Consider the following 21,499-nt stretch of genomic DNA (forward strand, 5'->3'; position numbering starts at 1 on the left):
ACACTCGACGAGAGAGAGAAAGAATCCTACTAGACGTGCCGGATAATCAATTTCTCTCATTTTTTGGCTAAAGAACAGCCTGAGGGTGTGATACACCACAGTGCAGTAGGAAAACTGGAAGATACTGTACGTACAGAAGCAGAGAGGAGGCACAGGGGGACTGAGTGAGATAAAGTTGGACATTTGCTTGTTGCCCCTCTGCAAGGTCGTCAGAACGGTGAGCAGATGTTTCGGGAGCACTACATCAAGGTTAAACATGTGGCAGTCTACCCACACACTTCCAACATGCGAATAAACTCTGATTTATGACTTTGCAGTCTCCCCACACACAGACGCACATGTCGTAATACGCATCATCTGCCCTACGGCAGTAGATTCTGCGACTTCTATTGGATCTGTTGACTCCCAGCCCACGTTTCAGTGTAGGCAAGATATTGGATTGACTTTTGGGCCATACATAGGATTAATATCAGTTTATTGTTCCCTGTCAGATTCATATGGGCTAATTCAGATAGGGCCGAGATGGAACCTGTGGACAAACCCATTTAAGGGCCCAAACCTTTAGCCCAAATTGTGCATACTTTGAACCCACCATGAAATGTTGATGGAGAATGTCAAACCAACAAGTCCAGTATTAGATCATGGTGGGCATTAGCGTAAAGGGCATCGCAATGGTGCAGGCAGGCCCAAAACCTATGTGTGGGCCCCCTCTTGAATTATCATCTATCCACCCTTAAGAAGGAGCATGCTGAGAGGGATTGTGGGGACACAGGATTACCCCATCGGCGACCCCTGTCCAACTGAGATGACAAGCATCTGCTCCCTATCCACAATGCCATGGATCTAAAGTGCCTTCCAACATGCAAATAAACTCTGATTTATGACTCTGCAGTCTCCCACACACAAATGCATGCAGTCGCACATGTTGTAATGTACATCATAAGCCCAACAGCAGTAGATTCTGTGGCTTCTTTTGGATCTTTTCACTCCCAGCCCACGCTTCAGTGTAGGCACGATGTGGGCTTGAGGTTTGGGTCCCAAATGGGATCCATATCAATTAATTGTCCCCTGTCAGATTCTATAAGAGATTCATATGGGCTAATTCAGATAGAGCCGACATGGAGCCCATGGACAAACCCATTTGGGGGCCCAAACCTTAAGTCCAAATTGTGCCTACTTTGGACCCACCATAAAATGTTGGCTGAGATTGTCAAACCAATGAGTCCAGTATAGATTATGGTGGCCATTTGTGTAAAGGACATCCCGTTTGTGTAGGGGGTGCCAAAACCTATGCATGGGCCCCCTCCTGACTTATCATCTATCCCCATTGAGAAGGAACATGCTGAGAGGGACAGAGAACTGGCAGAGATTGCAGGGTTACCCTATCGGTGACCCCTGTCCCAGCAAGTGTCTGCTTCTTATCCATGATGCCATGAATCTAAAAATGATTCAAACATGCAAATAAACTCTGATTTATGACTCTGCAGTCTCCCCACACACAAACACATACAGTCACACATGCCGTAGTACACATCTGCCCAAAGGCAATAGATTCTGTGGCTTTTATTAGACTTATTGACTCTGAGCCCACATTTCAGTGTAGGCACAATATGGGATTGAAGTTTGGGCCCAAAATGGGTTTATACACGGGAGTCAGTGAATTATCCTCAGTCAGATTAATTTGGGCTAATTCAAATAGAGCCGACATGGATTCCATGGAAAAGCCCAAACCCCAAGACTTTATCATGCCCACAATGGGCACACAATGTAAAATCAATGAGTTTAGTATTGGATCACAATGGTCACTGGCTTAAAGAGTGTCCCTCTAGTGCTGTGGCCCCTTATAAAACTTATATGTGGGCCTGGTCTTGACTATCCTGACTTAATTTGTGCTGTTCTAGTCTTCATAGAAGCAGCAGATATTCAGTTTTCACACTTTTCAATGCTGCACACACTCACATTAATGTATTTACACAGGAATCCAATTGCGGAAAACAATACATCACATCCTTGAATGTGGTTCATTGATTCATGTGCACAGTGGACCCAATATACAATGTGCACTGATTGTGTGGCAGTATAAAAGAGCCTGTGATTTGTAGAAATATTTGTAATATCCCTTGTGAAACAGATTTACACTTTTGTCTTCTTTAAAAAGAGCATTTTTTTATTGTTTTCAGACACCTAATTGCATGTTATTAATTTAATTGAAGATGCATGATAGCATATATTTATACTAAATGCAATTGTTTGGATGTTTTTGACCAAGCTTAGTATCTTTCATTTTATAATTACTTCTATTGTCTAAAGTTACTGCTGAATGTACTGACAAGCATGGTATAATGCACTTTCTGTTGAAACTTGTATGTCTTGTATTTAAATATATTTGTAAATGCACATTCGCAATGATACAGTTGCACTTGATATATTTAAGTTTAAAAGTAATATATACATATAAAAAAAGTAAAAAAAACAAACAAACAACAACAACAACAAAAAAAAAACACTACAGTTAAGCTAATAGGCTAAGTACTTTTTATGTGCTTTAGTGTTTAGGTAATCAGCACATCAAAATAAGTGCATTTCTTTAAAACATGACCAAATATTATCAAAATGTAATATTTAAAAGGCATTTTAAAGTAAAACCTTTCATTTCGATTATTTTAAAGTGCAATTTTTGTGTACTTAAGTGTGTTAAGAAACATAGTCGTGGAAGTGTCTCTCTTTAGGTACACTTAAAGGCCCTTTTTTCACTCACTGTGAGCTGACTTGTCTAGTTTAATTGTCAATTGTATGCTTTAAGAAGCAGTATTATATAATATATAATAGCATAATCTCTGTGTCTATGAGCAAGGATGGTAAAATGTAGGTTGCATACTTTAGAGGATTATGTGCGAATCGAGCAGCTGCCTTTGAAGTGAATGAGAACGCTAACAGACAATTATAGGCCTCCAAGCGCTGGTAGGGATGCTCGAACCAACAGAGCAATGTTATAGTGCATATTTAGCATTATATACTTAAGTAAGCACACTTACAGTGTTTTGTGTGTGCGTCACATGTAAGAGTCTTGTAAACTCAAAATAGTTTTCTGTTTTGATCAGCAGCTATGCTTTGAGAACAATCAGTGGATCAAGACACAACACAGTGCTTCATTTATATATCTCTCTTTTAATGTGTGATAAAGCATTACTTGATGCTGCATCAATCAGCTGACCCTGTAATTGCAAAATCAATAAACATTTTCAACGGGCTATCAATCCTCTAAGTGTAATCAAGAGCTTGGTCCTTCGTTATTCCAAGCTTGTTATTTATTTATTTATTTATTTTCCTCACTGAATCACTAAGAGACTTGAGAGGAAGGTTATAGAGATGTGAGAACAGAGGAAATAAAGACACTAGATCAATGCAGTATGTCATAAATCTTTAATTCTTAATTCCAGTAGGTTAGGACAGGCCAGTTTTAATCAATGCAATATCTATCAGTGTGTAAATTATGTTTAAAAAATGTGAAGTGCTGTTGAAACATTCCGTAATATGTAGAAATAAAGCAATTTAGTAAATGTACTTTTCAAGAATGATCCAGCTTTTGGTTTCATTCACATTCTGACCAGTGTCTCTCTTTCTTTCTGTTTTGGTTGTCCAGTATAAATTAGCATGAATTGACCCCATCAGAGAGATAATAAAATAATAAAGACAAAACATACAAAGGGCAACAAGAACAATCAGGACAAGATGATAGAGACAGAATGGAGAGCGAGAGAGAGAGAGAGAGAGAGAGAGAGAGAGAGAGAGAGAGAGCGAGAGAGAGAGAGAGAGAAGCGTTGTCCTGTAGCAGTCTGTCAGTAATTTGTTTTGCTCTGATCACTAAATGTGAAACAAAAGGCTTTAAACACTTATTTTCAGAGAATACCTTTATTTAGCACAACTTTTGCCTTTTCGTTTTTATATTCATGCATTTAAAACCTTATAAAACATAGAAAATCTTTCCCAGGCTTGTTAATTTTAATATAATTTTTCTTTTGCACATTTGATTATTAATTTTATTAATAATAATAATAATAATAATAATTATTATTATTATTATTATTATTATTCAAAATATTTTCTTTGAGGGGTATAGTTAAGGTGAATCATACAGTGAAATCACTAAAATCAAATACATATTTTACTTTGTTTCTGTGTAAATATAAATTCAAACAAGAACATGATATTACCTGAATGTAATTGCATATACAGTATAGATATCAGATAGACAGACAAACAAACAAACGATAAATAAATACATACATAAAAATGGACACGTATGGAAATCAGGAATATTAAACTATACAAACTATACATATAATAAAATAGCAAAATTAAATAATGCCTTCAAATTATCAAAGGTATAGCTGAGAATTTCGTGGAATGTAAAATGAGAAAACCACTTTAGGAGCCCAAAAATAATGCACATATGCAGCTTCATTTTGTGTAACTGTGGGGATTTGGCTCCCCGAGGATTCAATTAGCTGTGAGCATAAGGTGATGATTGAAACAGGAGAATGTAAATTAGTTAAGACCTCCTGCTGGGGTGAATACAGTCAGGGTTAATCTTTTTTCTTGACTTACAAAATAATACTTCGTCAAGGTGTCAGCGATTAGACGCTGGAGGATTTCACTGGGGAACGGGAGCAGTGCAGGGAGACCAAGTGTCCAGAAAGTGATTTGCTGATGCCATACTGAGCACTATTCTATGCCTGCATAGAAGAAGAGATATTGTTCACAGTGCTGAATATGTGAAGTAGAAAATGTAGACAAAACAAGGCCTTCGGCCAATACGGGCAGTTAACTTCTTGGGTGCCACAATAGTGAATTACAGAATCGGTTAAATGCCTGATTTTATTTCACTCTGGTGTTTCAGAGTACAGAGGAAAAGATGATAGTGAGCAGCATGTGGACCATGAATATCGATGAAGCCATCAAGACTGCTGATGTTAAAGATATTTTTAATAGTTTTTTTTTTCTAAAGAAATCAATAGTACTTCATCTCATGTGTACTAACATGTCCAGATGAAATGAAAGCTCCAGGCATGAAAAAAAAAAAAAAAGCATAAATGATCAAATCTCACACTATTTTGCGGTTTGTTTGTTTATAACTTGTAAGTTCGCATCACCCTGATTCCCATCAAAAAGCCAGAAGGATTTTTCGTTTATCGTAGAGATGGTTGTTTATTATCAGCCATCTGGTCCGGATGTTTAGTGAGGGTGTTTCTGGTTCCAAGTATGGAAGTAAAATGCAATATATGTTGAATATTCAGCAGCTGAGCAAGCAAAGCTGTGAAAATGTATATTAGGAGCTTTAGTGGGAGAAGGGAAAATGTAACTGTTGAAGCAGAAGAATGATACACGTCCACTGAAATATTCAAATTATTGGCTGAATGATTTGGGGAGACATACCACTGCCGTCTTGAGAGTGCAGGCTTCAAAGTGTAGCTATGTGCCAGACAGTCTGTTAGATCGTTTTGAGCTGTTTTCCAGCAGGAGTTTGTCTGAAGGAATCTTTGCTATTGAAATACCATTTGAATGCAGAAAATGGAGTGTAAATGCCGGGAGTCTGTGGGAAGCCTCAGGTATAAGTGCTTGGAAGTGCTCACTTTTATTATTATTTCTTCTGCTTCTATGTATAAAGTATCCCAGGCTTCAAAAACTATTGTTGGTTATGTAATAAGTGGTTTTAAGCAGGAAGACTGTTGCAGACATCGTATTGAAGCAATGAACTCAATATCACCAGACTGCTCATTTAATTTGTATATACTGTGTGGGCTGGGTGTCTGTTTTTGGTCCATTTGTCTGCTTGTTATTTTGTATATAGACAGGCAGAAGCGATGCTAGTGGTCAGGACCTTGTCTTTCACTCCCACACACCACATAAGGAAGAAAATCACCTTATTTGTGTAGCAGATCTGTACAGATCAAATAGCATTAATTGGGCAAATGCATGACATAGCACTAAATTACACGAATAGTTTGTTAGTGAGAAAGTGAAAGTGAAAGTGACGTGACATTCAGCCAAGTATGGTGACCCATACTCAGAATTAGTGCTCTGCATTTAACCCATCCGAAGTGCACACACACAGAGCAGTGAACACACACACACACTGTGAACACACACCCGGAGCAGTGGGCAGCCATTTTATGCTGCGGCCCCCGGGGAGCAGTTGGGGGTTCGATGCCTTGCTCAAGGGCACCTAAGTCATGGTATTGAAGGTGGAGAGAGAACTGTACATGCACTCCCCCACCCACAATTCCTGCCGGCCCGGGACTCGAACTCACAACCCTTCGATTGGGAGTCCGACTCTCTAACCATTAGGCCACGACTCCCCCTCAAAATTTAAATGTATGGCTGATCTAGTTGGAAATGCATGTGGAATATCACAATATGGGGAAATTGGTGGGTAAAAAAAATCCAGTGAATTTGTCTTCAGTGGCTCAAGTTCAGCCTGTAGCTCATTTCTCCAAGTGTCCCAAGTAGACATTGCTTGATGAGAATATTTTGCTAAAGCTTTTTTCGGCAGTCGCTCAGAGCACTTTACTGAAAAGATGATGTATGGTCCTCAGCCTGAACCTGATACAGTTTTTAAGACTTGTTGAACTAGAAACAACCTTTAAAAAACCTTTATGAAAGGAATTGCAGATGACATTTATTTCACATATTTAATAGAAGGTTTCTTTTCTTTTTTTTTTTTTTTAGTACACAAGCACCTCATTTTGGAATTACAGCAGAGTGAAGGGTGAAAATTGGTAATAAGTATTTATTGATTGATTCATTGATTGATTGAGACAATACATATTATGTAACATTTTAGTGAGTTTCTCCTAAAACCAGATTATGCTCATATTTAATATTTTCTGCACAATTAGCAAAGTTAAATACTTTGTGTAATGTATGATGGTAACACACGCACGCACGCACGCACGCACGCACACACACACACACACACACACACACACACACATATATCACACATATATATATATATATATATATATATATATATATATTAGGGCTGTCAGTTTAACGTGTTAATTAATTATGAAAAAAATTACCTAGTTAAAATATTTTAATGCAGTTAATGCACCCCCACCCCCCAGACCTGTACGTCATCTTACATTTCATACAGTTTACTGTTGACAAATGTGATGCAGGGCAACAACTACATAAATGCAGATATGCCCTAAAATTCAAGATATTGGTGCAAAAAACGCCCCTGTATAATTTTCCCCTCATATTTACAGCATATCATACTGTATCACACAAGCAGGGAGAGCAGTATCACATGAGTGCTGATTTTGTCCTGAATATCACATCTGAATATGATTTTATGCAACAGTTCAGTAAATAAGTTGATATCGTGCTATATTTTAAACACAATATTATGCGTTTTTGCACAATTTTGCAGAAAACATATTACCTTTAAAGCCATAGCAGAATTGTTGTGCCTCTCCGAGCAACACAGCAGTGTTTCATTTCTGAACAAATTGTGTGAACCCATGATTCAAAGCCCCGTTCATAAAGAGCTACATGTACTTCTTTCCTGAATGATTTCGCAGTTTGAATGAATCAAAAAGGCATTTGTAGAAAAAAATAAAAAATAAATGTGTGTGTGTGTATTTTATTAGACTTTTTTTTTTTTTAGGTTTTTTGTTGTTGTTAACTATAATAACCTTGAACTTGACAATAAACATTACAGACATGCACATGAACAATTACCTCATATGTATATGTCTGAAAAGGACTAATGTCGTTAATCTCTTTGTTAGTTTTTCCATGCATAGTAAATGGGAAAGTTTGCCTCATATTTAATGTTAAAACATACTCTTTTGGGTCATGCTGTGTATTTTTTTTTTTCCTCATCAAAAGGAAAATGCATCATATTTAATGTTATAACATACCCTTCAAACCCCATTGTTTAGTATTTTCATTAATGGACTGTTTGTTTTTGTCATGTTTATTGCACTTGCACTTTTACTGCTGAACTCTTTGATCTGTTTGCTGTGAAATAAAAACATAAAACATAATTTCAAAGGGTCCTTCATAAGGTCTCTGTGCAACACACTTTTGGCAAAGCTGACCGGATTGACCTCAGGTTGAGCGGCTGCGAAGGCCAGCATGAAGTACTACCAGAGATCATGGAGCAGGTGGAGGAGAGCAAGTGTCACGGTGCTACGGTGACGAGTCGAGGATCACGGAGACGAGGGTGAGTCACAAATAACAGTCTTTAATAATCCAAACACAGGGCAGGCAGGAACACACATGTAGACCATATGTAGTATAGACGAAATAACGTTAACACTGAACAAAGGAACAGACAACACTTTAAATACAAGACTAAACGAGGGAAAATGACGAGACGCACCTGAACCACATGAACTCACGTTCCAAAGACAAAAGATAAATAAATTGTGCAACAATCGAAAAACAATTGAAAGTGGAGTCATCGATGTGAAGAACAGTTTTGTGATTGTCACTACTTACAGTGACATCAAATGTATTGTTTTTATCCCACAGCAAAATGATGTAAACACAACACTTCAGAGGACAAATGTAAATAAAATGGAGATTCAAATAAACATTGAAAAATAATCACTAAAAATAGTCAAAAAAACACTTGACACAAGGGTTTCAAAGGCGTGACATCAGTGATGCACATTTTCCTATTGAGGTGCATAAAGGGAAAAATAAATAAATAACACAGGCCACAAGGGAATGTTTGAACATCAAATACAATGTGCATTTTCCTACTGACGATGCAAAGTAAAAACTAACAGAGGGATTTACATCTTTGTTTGAAAAAGTCTGGGTCATGAGAAGCAGTCAGGTTTGAGTTTTAAACAACATATCTCAAACATCCCACAGAGCAGCAAGGAGTTCATTTCTAAAAAAATTAAAAAAATTAAAAAAAATTTTTAAAATAAAACGAATATGGCATGGTTGCAACCGTGTTTAATGGACTGCATGAATTTATTTATCTCAAACAGTGGAGTGTTATACAAGTGATTCTGAAATTATGGGTTTGAATATAGAGAGTACATGGACTGATTAATGTGTTGATCTTGAATGCAATGTATTGAAAGTTATTTTGGATAAATGTGTCTGCTGAACACACAAAAACTTTATCCCCACACTGAAACAGGGCAGTGGTAGCAAGTCCTTGATTTTTAAGCAGGCACTGGGTTGAGGGGCAGATGGATGAAGCCAATGGGCAATTCTTGAGAAAACCAATTTCAGACTGCAAAAGATTTGAGACTAGTGTTCAATTTCAGGGTGACAACGACAATAAAACATACTGCCAAAGCTGCACAACAATTCACATGTCTCAGAAAGGCCTAATCAAAGAATCTTTGAGAATCTGTGGCAAGGCACAAATTAGTGTTTACAAACTGTCCCTATTTGAACTGAAAGAGCTGGAGCAATTCATCTCTGAGCAATTTAAATAAATAGCAATTTTGCCAAGGGGAATGGATAAGAATCCAATCCCGAATATATATAAATATATTTTTAAATATATTTCCAAATATAAAAAATGATATATATATATATATATATATATAATATATATATATTTAGTTTTAAAAATGTACTTATGCAAGATATTTGCTTTCAATATACTTTTTGGTATGTTTTGTACTACTAAAATATATTTTAAATCACATTTTTTAAGTTAAAAAAAATACTTTGCCTTTCATATATTTCAATCCAAGAAAATATATTAACATGTCACATGAAGTTTTGTTAGTAATTTAATAATTATGTATTTTTATTAATGTATAAATAAATAAATAAAAATAGAACAAAGAAGATGTCAAGGAACATACTTTACACATTTAATTTAATTTAATTTAATAATTTATTTGATATATACATACATTATTATTTTTTTTTTATCTCTAGCAGGCTATTCCATCAACATTAGGTTACAGACTGTTTTTATATATATATATATATATATATATATATATATATATATATATATATATATATATATTGTTGTATGTAAGTTGAAAGTAAATATATTTCCAATTATATATTACCATGTATATCCTATATATGGACCTGACTGTATTAATTAATTAATTAATTATTTTTTTTATTATTATTATCTTCTGTGTTAGAATTAATTTACAGGGCCATAGTTTGCAATTCTTGAGCTCGGTACAAAACCGTCATGACAGACAAATCTCGATTACATCCACAGCCTGAGTGTAAAGCACTGAGTGTTATTGTCACCTGACTGACATGTGATTTTCTCTTTTATCCTTCCTAACAGGAATATGTGCATCATAGCTGATGACAACAAAAGCTTGTAGGCTGGGTGAGTTCTGTTCATTTTTGTCCTTGTTAGAAGGAAAAACAAGCATGATATTTGATGTTATAACATGCCCTTGAAAAATTCAGTTGTTTTGTGTTCACTGCAGCGCTCGCTTGCAGTGTTGAACTAGTTTGCAAGGTTTATTGTAATCACCATTTCTTTAACATTTCACTTCTGTACAGTTTATTATTTTGTAAAAAATGAAAAGCACACCACAGTGTTGTCTCCAATACATCATTAGTGGTTTCAGTGTGTTCCCCGAGTACTGAGGTGGAAAATACTAAGAATTACCATAATTATGAGCTGCAAACATTGAAGTTGCAATTGAACAGCCCTTCTTATCATAAATACAACTGAGAACTTCAGGAATAATCTGCTATTTTAGTATATAAATATACATTAGGTGCCATTGTCCTCTGTATGATGAGACATGAGTATATATATATATATATATATATACATACTATTGTAGTTTTTTGCTAATATTTAGAATTTATATTAAATTTCATAATTTTTTGTATTTATTTAAATATTACTTAAAATTTTCTGTTTTAGTTACAGTAATTTTGTTGTTCTTGTTGTTTATTATTATTATTATTATTATTATTATTATTATTATTATTATTATTATTATTATTAAACATGTCTCTAAAGTTTTATTATTATATTTTTAGTTTAGTTTATTTAGTTTTAGTTTATTTTTTTAAATGATGAGATGCTGTGGCAATTATAGCTGTAATATTTTATTTTATTTTATTTTATTTTATTTTATTTTATTTTATTTTAATGTTTTAATAGTCAGTTAATGTTCATATTATTTCCAATAATGAAAGTGTCTTTTTTTTTAAATAACCAAACCTATGTGACTTTCTTTCTTCTATGCAACATTAATGAAAGTCATAAATATTCTGTAGGAAGAATATATTCTGAGATTGTGTGTGTGTGTGTGTGTGTGTGTGTGTGTGTGTGTGTGTGTGTGTGTGTGTGTGTGTGTGTGTGTGTGTGTGTGTGTGTGTGTGTGTGTGTTAAAACATGAGGGTGAGTAAATGATGAAGGAATATTCATTATTGGCTAAACTGTTCCTTTAAGTATATTTTATTTGCTCAACTGTACATGACAACAGTACTGATGAATGTATAGTCAGGCTACATATGCGCTGTTCGATAGTTCAGTGCACTTTACTCACCCGCTGAGCTGAGTTTCATAATAAATCACACTGGACTGTTTCATTTTAGCTTGAAGTGGTGTTCAGCGCCCACATATGAGAGTATAACATCAACGCTCGAAATGTGGATCAGTTCTTCACAATAGCTGTGCGTTTGGCAGACTATCCAGACTTCACAGTTAAATTCAGGCCTGATAACAGAGGTTTCATTTGCATCACTGAAGTCTTGATGAAGCTGATTATTCTTGGGTACAACATGTGTTTGTGTTCTTGCTCAGCAGCGGCACCTTTCAGAAAGCAGTGGAACTGCAACGGTTTCACTTGCAGGTGCCGTAAATATTCTTAAAGGACTTAGAGGTGATGTTTCAATACATGAGACGTGGAGCAGAAAATCAGGCTATTTCTCAGATGCTTTCCTTCTTGAGACAAACAAGGAGCTGTTGGCTAAAACACAGCCACTGTTTGCCAGCAGTCCTTGGCCTTGTCTATGCTGACAGCTTTCTGCTGGCTAGACACCAGCTCTGACGGCCGTGTTTATCAAGCCAAAGAGAATCTAAACAGGATCTGGCACATTATGAAGTACTATGTATCTATTTTATGAACTCTTTGTACTCTCAGAAAGTGAGTGAATAAAAAAGAGGCTTGGAATGCAGAATCAGCTCATTCTAGATGAAGAAGGAAACGACAAAGTATACGACCAGCTGATTGAAGTTTGTTTTCTCGTCTCTGAAGAAAGGTGAGTTGCAGTTTTTAGCTGCAATTTTTCTCTCCACAGCTGAGATGCCAGATTTGTTAAATCTGTAAGTCAGAAAAAAGAAACAAAATAGAAGAAAGCTACAAGCTACACATCATTTAAACTAGTTCAGCGACACTCAAACCAAAAAGTAGTAAACTACTACATCGAAACCAACCAATGAGTGAAAATTCAAATCAGTCTGAATTATTATTATTTTTTAATCAGTTTGATTGTAAAGAAGACCAACATTTTAGGAGGCTTTTACAAAACACCATTTTCAAAAAAAAAAAAACCCTTTTTAATGTCTTTTTTTATTATTATTATTCAAAACACCACAACACTGGCATTCTCGGGGCGTGAACATTTTTGAAACGGGTTTCTATGAGCATGTTTTTGAGAACGATACCATTATTGTGGTGCAAACTCCTTAAACCTGAAATTGTAGAAATGGTGCCATCATTCATGTGTATTACATTTTGAGTCTAATGTTCAAAGTGTTTCTTTACAAAGTGACATTGCCAACTACTGGCCTGGCATGCATAATACAGCTTTTTTAGTCAGTTTTGCAGATCTTGTTCCCCTGATGTCAAGTCAAGGTTGGTTTATGAAGTAAATCAGGTTTTTGCCGGTATTTAAATAGAAACCATGACCGTGCAAAGACCATGAATGATAATGACTTCCAGGACTTGAAGTAAATGATACACAAAATGTATTAGTGAAATATTTAATAAAAAACTTATTAAATAGATTCTAGCTTAGAAAATAATGATAGTGATGTTTGGCTCCAAATGCTGCTCAAAAGCTACATCGACTATTGGATTTAGAAATCAAAAAGCAGGCAACAAAAGCAGAAAATATGGGTGGGAGTGTCGCCTGGAGCGTGCAACTCATTTGAGTCATTCAATGGAACTAAGTTGGTCATTAACGTTCACACTTCAGTAATGAAATTCACCCTCGGCCACCTGGCACAGGTGATTATATCATTATGATCGCAGAAGGGTGAAGAGAAACTTCACTTTGCCACCTCGACTGAGAAGTCAACGCTTCTGTGAATTGTTTGAATGAGGGAAAAGTTAAAAAAGTCAGGCATTTTTTCCATTTTCGAGTTTGTTCCTTTATATGTGACATTTTATACGTTGTGAGTTTTTCAAAAAAAGCGTGTCCTGCTGGCCGATTAATGCATTTCATTTCAAAAGTAGAAAACATCCAGGTCATAGAGACTCAGCATTTTCTTAACAGAATGACAGCAGTTTTGTTGTAGAAATTGGATTTGAGACTTACAGCTGTTGCCAAATACACAAATGAGTTCACATCGCAGCAGAAAAGTCAGTGTGGAAAAACTTCTTCCTTGGATCAGTGGTCTTGAATGGCAGCCTAAGGCAACATTTCGTGGTTTGGTATTATTGAAAAGCTTATTATGGATTTTCCATTGAAAGCGTCACTGAAGTAAATTTGGCCTTCGGCATGTCAAAGCGCACGAAGGTATTGAACTGAATGAAGATTAAATCCGAATGACTGGCAGGAGAACCAGGGTACCATATATATGCTATGAGTTCATGCTGCGCACCTGAAAGATCAAGATCAGTTTATTTTACTCTTCAGAATTTAGATCTAAACAGTTGAATAGTGTGAACGTCTTATAAAGAGTCTTTTAGACTCTAATACTTTGTAATTTGGTCACTTTAGGTGAAACATTTTCCCAGTTCTTCCTAAACTAATTTTCCTAATAAGATAGAATACTGATGCAAAACAACAAAAACTGTGGTAATACTTTAGAAACATTGCTCTGTGTTTGTGCTCAAGGCTCTTTGAACTCTAAAACACCATTGCTTTAAATTGATTCAGTTAACCAGTAAACACAAGGCCAATTTGAAATCCAATCATAAAAGAAAACAGCGCTGTGATGATAAATGGACACTCACAACTACATGAAAATCAGAGCATTTAGCATTGCTTTGAATGTCTAAAGTGTTTCTTGCTAGTTGAAGTTCACTCAAAAAAAAAATTGTTTCTTAAAATAAATAAATAATAAAATAAAATAAATAAATAAAAATGTCATTTCAACATCAGTGGAGCACAAAAGAAGAGCTTTTTAGAAATGAAATCCAATGAAATCACCAAAACTGGTTACTAACATTCTTCAAAGTATGTTCTTTTGTGTTGCACTAAAAAAACAAAGTCACATTGGTTTGGAATGACATGGGAGTGAGTAAACAATGACAGAATTTACATTTTTGCATAAACTATCCTTTTAAGTAACGTAATTTAGTAATTTAAATGATCATCACAACTAATCAAAGCCTCGTTGATACTCAAACCAACAGCACAATGGTGAGTGTGATATTGCTCAAGTATAAAAGTTCATTAAAGAGTGGCATTTTTTCATCTACCATTTATTATGTGTTCACACCAAAAGCAAAGCGAATATTTGCATCATGTAGCTACTCGCTCAAGATTACTCACCGGAAGTTTTTACGTTACTCGCATGAATGAAGAACCTAAAAACAATAAGAACCATTTTTTGAACTGGACGTGATAAGCTTTTCGTTCGCTGGTTGGCTTTTTCAACTTTAAAATTATTATTTTTTTAACTTGCGCAAAAGACACAATTAAGGTGAACATAGCATGTTCGCGGCAAACGCATCGCCCAATTTGCATCGCGCAATGCGAATTTGCGTCTCTTCCCTGACTTTGTATGAAATCTGTTTGCGCAAATAATAAAATTTGATTTTGTTGTGCACACAGCATTAGAAACCTGAATTTTTTTGACTTGATATTGACAAGTTATTTTGTCTGTTTAGTTCCAAATGACGCAGTAAAAACTATTGTCTCAATTATTATCCGTTTTGAGGAATTAACTTTTGTGTAAAATAATATGCAACAGAAATGATAAATTATGTGATTTGATTGTTAAAACAACAAATGATGATTTCCAGGAAGGAATTTCAGATGATTTCAACAGCCCTGATTACACTAGTCCCTCATTTCAATGACAAAAGACGCTATCAGTGTCAGCAGACTTGTAGAATCGGTCTCTGTGGAAAGAGAAAGGCTTTGAGCTCTCAGGTGAAACTGCTGTCATTTTCACTGATTGTCCAAAGAACAAAAGATCTGAACACCAGTCAGTCCTGGGCTTCATCATCTTCTGTGTCATATAACAGAAGACTGACATCTTTTCAAAATCCTTCAGCGACTAACATCTGATTTGCATTTCTAGAAGAAATCTGACTGATTGTGAATGCAATGGTTTCAGTTCATTCTAGACTTTAAACTAAAGCAAACTTCTGCACAATGCTCAGCAAAATTTAAAGCGTGTTTCTAGCACACATACATTAATGAATGTTCGGATTGACACTGAAACGTACATTCCTCGTCATTTACTAACAAATGAATGTCTTGCATTGGGACTGTGTCTGAATATTAGTCTCTGGGTAACACTTCATTTTAAAGACCAAGTCTCACTCTTAACTAGCATGCATATTGCCTCTTTATTAATGCTTATAAAGCAGATATTAATATCTTTTTCTGCATGACTGTATTTCAGATCCCCAAATCCTAACTAAACTTAACAACTAATAATAAGCATCAAATTAGTAGTTCATTGAAGCAAAAGTCATATTAATAGTTAGTTAATAGTGAGAATTGAAGCTTAAAATAACAGTAAGCTGAATAGTTTGAAATAGTTTTAAGTGTCTTCCAAAACATACAAAACTGCAAATACGCACAGCAGATATTCTTCTATAGATCCCCAAATCAAAACCACTCGAGTCACAGCAAAGCGTGCCCTTTGACCTTTGAGGTTTGCAGCCTGCTGTTGACCCGAAACATTGACAGAAGACTGATTTATCACTGCAAGCATAGTTTAATATAACACGAGCATCGCTGCTGACGAATATTTATGGCAAAGCAATAAGTGCTAAGTGATTTTGTGGGGGTACCTTTAACAGTCCAGCGGTTACAGCGTGTCGTGCGGGAGTGTGTGCGTGTGTTGATAAGTACTTCCGTCTTGAGTAAATGCACCCTGCACGCTCCCCTTGCGAAAACCTTGTTTGTGTATACATAAACACATAAGGGTAAACACAGCATCACTGTGTGAGTAGGAGGGAAGCCTATAAAAGGGAAGAGTCGGGCATGAGTTGTCAGAGACACCTGGCTAGTAAGAGAGAGAAAGAGAGAGCAGCAGAGTGTGAAAGAGTTAAGGAGGGACACAACTTATTAATGAGTAACACACACATGTTGATTTCCAATTTCCTGCTGTAGCTCACATTTAAAAGACGGGAAAGAGCAGAAGGAAACACACAAGCAAGTGAACCGGAGAGTGAGTGGAGTTTTGGCACCTCGACTTCTGTAGCAGGTAAGCTGAACATCTCTACATCTGTGATGCTTTCTTACGTCTGCAGTGTAAATCTCTGCTCATCTCATGTGCAGTCTGGTTCGCTCATCAGCACCGATATCCCTCATGGTATTTTGGGAACATTAAATTCATAAATCTGCACAGCAGATGATTGGTGGTGGATGGGAACTGCGGGTTCCTCTGGCTGAGCTGAACAGTCGCTATTCTGTGCTGTAATTGAGCTTCGGAACAGAGTTGATGTGTATTCTAATAGACTCTGCATTAAACATTAATCACACTCTAGAGATGAAACAAATGGATCTGGAGCGAACCGAGCAGCACTCAGCCACTCATAAACGACAGCTGACTGCTATGCCATGCTTGCATTTATCAACAGTGTTGGGCAAGCTAAAATGTAATCAAATTACTGATTACTCCTTCTAAAAGTAATCAAGTTACTGTTTTGATAACTTTAATTCAAATTAGTTGCATTACTAGGCTAGTTACGTTACTTTTTTCTCCATGAAATTTTTGAAATCTCAGCATATATAATCTCAGCGATAAATATTTGTTATTAAAACATCAACATTCACAGAACACTGTTATTTTTAACTAAAGCAAGCGGCTGCTGCGTGCATGGTTTATATGGCAGAATGCCAGCAAAGAGCCTGCATTTATAATCTCTAAAAGACATCATCGCAGTCTCACAAATCTCTGTTATAACACAATAAATATATGCATAATGAATATTTCATGTTTACAATTCATGTGTTCTAATGAGAGGATTCGTGAGCACGCAGATTTCAGCACCGCATTGCTCAACGCTGCAAACACGTGTAAGAGCCTAAACAGAAACTCTGCATACTCCTGCACCTGTTAATCGTTTAGATTGCATATTAGTTCATGTTGGTTTTGTGCAGTAGATGAATAACAATTTATTTGTTTTAGATAGTTTATGTTTAGATATTTCTATTTTCCGGGAGTCCCGTGGATCATTTTATGAAACATTCAAAATGTGACAAGTAAAGTAGCATGATTGTAAAGCAAAGCCTGCAGAGAAACCACAGGTGTGTCGAACACAGTAAGGTGCAAGATGAAACTTAGGGCACCTTAGGGCTTATTGACTGAACTGATTTGCATTTGTATGCATAGCTCATGGGCGTCGCTACGCCATTTTTAGGAGGGGCTATAGCCCCTCCGCCCCCACAAAAAAATGACTACTCAGCCCCCCTACAATTTTGCAATGAGATAAAGAGGGAGTTTTCAGGAGTGATGATATTACTGCGCCGAGGTCGAAGTGCTGCGAAGTGCTCTTCCGCCATACATTCTAGTTATTATTATTATCCGCTTAGGAAATCTCCATTGTTTATTTTGTGTCACCACACTTACTCATGTAACCGTCTTGAAATAGGGAAAACATGGAAGTGTTTGGTAGCTTCTAAATTCATCCCTGTTTGGATCCTAAGGAATTACTGGTGCTAAGCTAAAGGCTAGCATATTGGCACTGCGCTTGAGTGCACGCACTGAGACTGGAGAGGTATGTATCAACTCATCTAAGTTGAGGGAAGAATATAGTGGAATATTAAAAAACGGTGGCGTTTTCCTTTAAAGTAGCCCAATTCCACAGGAAAACCGCGGACAATGGCAACACTGTGACGGATATTGTCTACAACGGACGCGAGCGCTGTTTTGGCGCGAGCACGACAGCTTGAATTAGTCTAATTTGTCTCGGTCTCCCTGCTGCACTAATAGTAGTAAGACTTTCCTCTGTGTATACATATCTTTACAAAAACAATTTTAGCTGTATTATTTGTGTCCTCTTCAAAAATTGATATTGAGAAATTTTATGTTAATTGTCCCCCTTCGACATTTAGATGAAATTTACGACCCTGTCTTTTCACACAGGACGCGGAAAGCACTGCGCGGCTGTGAAACCCATTCATTTCAATGGCCTGCGGTTAGTTGCTGCGCACGCGCAGTGGAGCGCCCCAGCGGCGGGTCAGAATTCAAAATAGTGTAATTTTTATGTTGTGTGTTTAACGATAGATTGTTATAATATCTGCATATGCGCAGTTCTGTGCTTTGTCGTAAATACAGTTACCAAATATCAATCGGTATACTGTAGCTTCAGTTTTCGCTGCGTTCACACAGGTGTTCCTTCAGTGAAAATGAAGCACACATAACGCATACTTCATAAAACGATCATATTTGCCATTTTCATTTGAAAATGTAGGTTTCAGCGTAATACATTTTCCAGTGCATGTGGCAAAGAGGTTTGCATACTTGAGCTAAGGGAAGAGGTTTGTACTAGAAATGCAAACAGTAAAATTTTGTGTGTACAGTAAACGGTTTATACGTGTGTGTGTGTGTGTGTGTGTGTGTGTGCGAGAGAGAGAGAGAGAGATCATGAAGACTTGTATTTGGCTTATTCGGTTATATGTTATACCTATTTATGCAATACAGTGGAATACTGCTCTTTTTGGTATATAAATGTCAGATTTGCCAATGGCTAATAAACAATAACACGCTCACTCATGCATTGATTCTTGCACTGAGCACAGCTGTAACTACTTTCAAATGAACTCTCCTAATGTCCTAGAGAGAAAAAAATACACGGAATATACTTGTTCAGTCTGACATTTGTGATGTAACAATAAAGAGCCTCAGCAACTAATAACATTGCAACTCTAATGTGTTTCTCGAAGTTACTGGCAATGTTATTTGAAAAGGCACGGATTCTAAAGAATTGTTTACTGTGTCCAAAATGTGAAATCAGCTCAGGTGTTTATGCACGTACGGTATGTGGACAGATTTGGCTATCTTGTCTCATGCATAACAATAGGCAGTGTTTATCCCTAAATACTTCAGTCTGTTGGACAACATGTTCTCTGTGGCTGCAGCCGAGAGTTTCCGGTGTGCTGTTTTGTTATGCATTGGGTCTTGGTTTGGTTCTAACAAATATCTCTTCACTCTCTTCCCAGACAGACCCTCAAAATGACTCGTTCCTTGAGAGAGGTGGTGAAGGAGTACATATCAGAGCGGCGAGTTCGCAAATACCGCCTGGTGACCAAAGACGGCCGCTGCAACATCGAGTTTGGCAACGTGATGCACCGAAACCACTTCGCCTACGTCCTGGACATATGGACCACCTTCGTCGAGACCCGATGGCGGTTTGTCATCTTCAATTTTGTGGCGTCCTTCACCCTCAGCTGGTTCATCTTCGGCCTCCTCTGGTACTGGATCGCCAGAGACCACGGTGACCTAAAGTGGCAGAATCCACCCGAGAATCACACGGCCTGCGTCTACAGCGTCAACACACTGACTTACGCCTTTCTCTACTCGCTGGAGACCCAAACCACCATCGGATACGGAAACCTGTACGTCACTGACGTCTGTGCTGGAGCTGTGGCTCTGATCATAATTCAGAGTCTCATCGGCACCATAATCAACTGCTTCTGGTGCGGCGTGGTTATGGCAAAAATCGCTCTTCCCAAGAAGAGAGCCAAGACCATAACCTTCACCGACCAGGCAGTTATCTGCCCTAAAAAGGGCACCCTTTGCCTTCAGATCCGAGTGGCCAACCTGCGCAAGACCTTGATGATCGGTAGCCAGATTTACGGCAAGCTCCTGAGGACCACAGTCACCCCCGAAGGTGAGACCGTCATCTTGGACCAGGTCAGCATTGACTTCATGGTGGACGCCGGCAAGGACGGCCTGTTTTTTGTGTGTCCTTTGACCCTTTACCACGTCATCGACAAAACCAGCCCGTTCTTTGACATGGCGGTGGACACTCTGCATCAGCATGAGTTTGAGCTTGTGGTGTTTTTTGACGGCACGGCCGAGTCCACCAGCTCGTCCTGCCAGGTCAGGACTTCCTACATCCCTCAGGAGATCATGTGGGGCTACGACTTCCTCCCGATCATCTCCCGCAGCAAAGAGGGAAAGTACCGCGTGGACTTCTCCAACTTCGCCAAGCAGGTGCCCGTACCGACCGCTCATTGCGCATACTGCTACCACAACGAGGCGGGACACCATCACCACGTCAGCGGCATTGAGAACCAGGGCTTCGAGGTGATCGACATTGAGGCGCCCAACGTCACCAAAATGTAAAGCTTTCTGACTGACATGTACAGAGCGACATTGCAAGGTCTTGCACTATACTAGAAACACTGGACACAAATGCTTTTTGTCTCTCATAGTGAGCACAAGAGGCAAGACGAGTGTTTTATCTCTAGAAATTCCTCTATCTACCCACTGAAAAATGAAGTGCAGTGGCCATTTTTTATTTTCTGGAATGTAGTTATGATTTTACAGAGCAGCTAGTCTTCAAAACTCTTTGTTCTGACAATATCAGAAATATAAGAGTGTAAATTGTCCTTGAGGTTAAATTAGAACTGTCTTCTGTTACAGGGTCATTGGGAGTGAGAGGATGAACTGAAAGTTCCTTCATATGAGATTAACTTTTATTAATCGGTCTATGTATAAAAGTCTACGATGAACTGATTTCAAATTCCATTGAACCAGCAGATGCTTTCACGCTCTGAATCACTCTGGGATTGTGTATTTCTTTGTAAATTAGTAGATATTGTTAATATTGCATTATTGTATAAATGTCATTTGCATTTTGTATCTATCATTTTGTTAAAAACATTTTTTTTATAAAAAATAAAAAAAATACAATTGGAATTTGTGGATTAGGATTGAAAATGGCTTTGTTGAAATCAAACATCATTTTTTAGTATTCAGTTAAAAATGACCACATGAGGGCGCACAAGACAAAGAAATAGATGGCAAACCGTCAGCTTGACATATTTTTACACACACACACACACACACACACACACACACACACACACAGATTGACATATTTTTAAAAAACACACACACACACCAAGAGTTTGTCTATATATATATATA

General features: G+C 37.2%; 1 protein-coding gene across 2 annotated transcripts; it reads left to right on the forward strand.

Annotated features, from left to right (window-relative positions):
- Positions 1–12,133: 12,133 nt before the first annotated feature.
- LOC109074219 (ATP-sensitive inward rectifier potassium channel 1-like) lies at positions 12,134–21,223 on the forward strand. 2 transcript variants are annotated; one of them, XM_019090279.2, is made up of 3 exons: positions 12,134–12,249; positions 16,510–16,603; positions 19,564–21,222. In XM_019090279.2, the coding sequence occupies exon 3, from the start codon at positions 19,577–19,579 to the stop codon at positions 20,690–20,692; it is 1,116 nt and encodes a 371-aa protein (XP_018945824.1). In that variant the 5' UTR covers positions 12,134–12,249; positions 16,510–16,603; positions 19,564–19,576; the 3' UTR covers positions 20,693–21,222. The 2 variants fall into 2 exon arrangements, with proteins under 2 accessions (XP_018945824.1, XP_042599711.1); XM_042743777.1 differs by lacking the exons at positions 12,134–12,249; positions 16,510–16,603 and adding an exon at positions 17,314–18,119 and having other exon boundaries at positions 19,564–21,223.
- The last annotated feature ends 276 nt before the right edge of the window (positions 21,224–21,499 follow it).

The sequence above is a fragment of the Cyprinus carpio genome, chromosome B18 (genome assembly GCF_018340385.1).
Source record: "Cyprinus carpio isolate SPL01 chromosome B18, ASM1834038v1, whole genome shotgun sequence".
Lineage (NCBI taxonomy): Eukaryota > Metazoa > Chordata > Actinopteri > Cypriniformes > Cyprinidae > Cyprinus > Cyprinus carpio.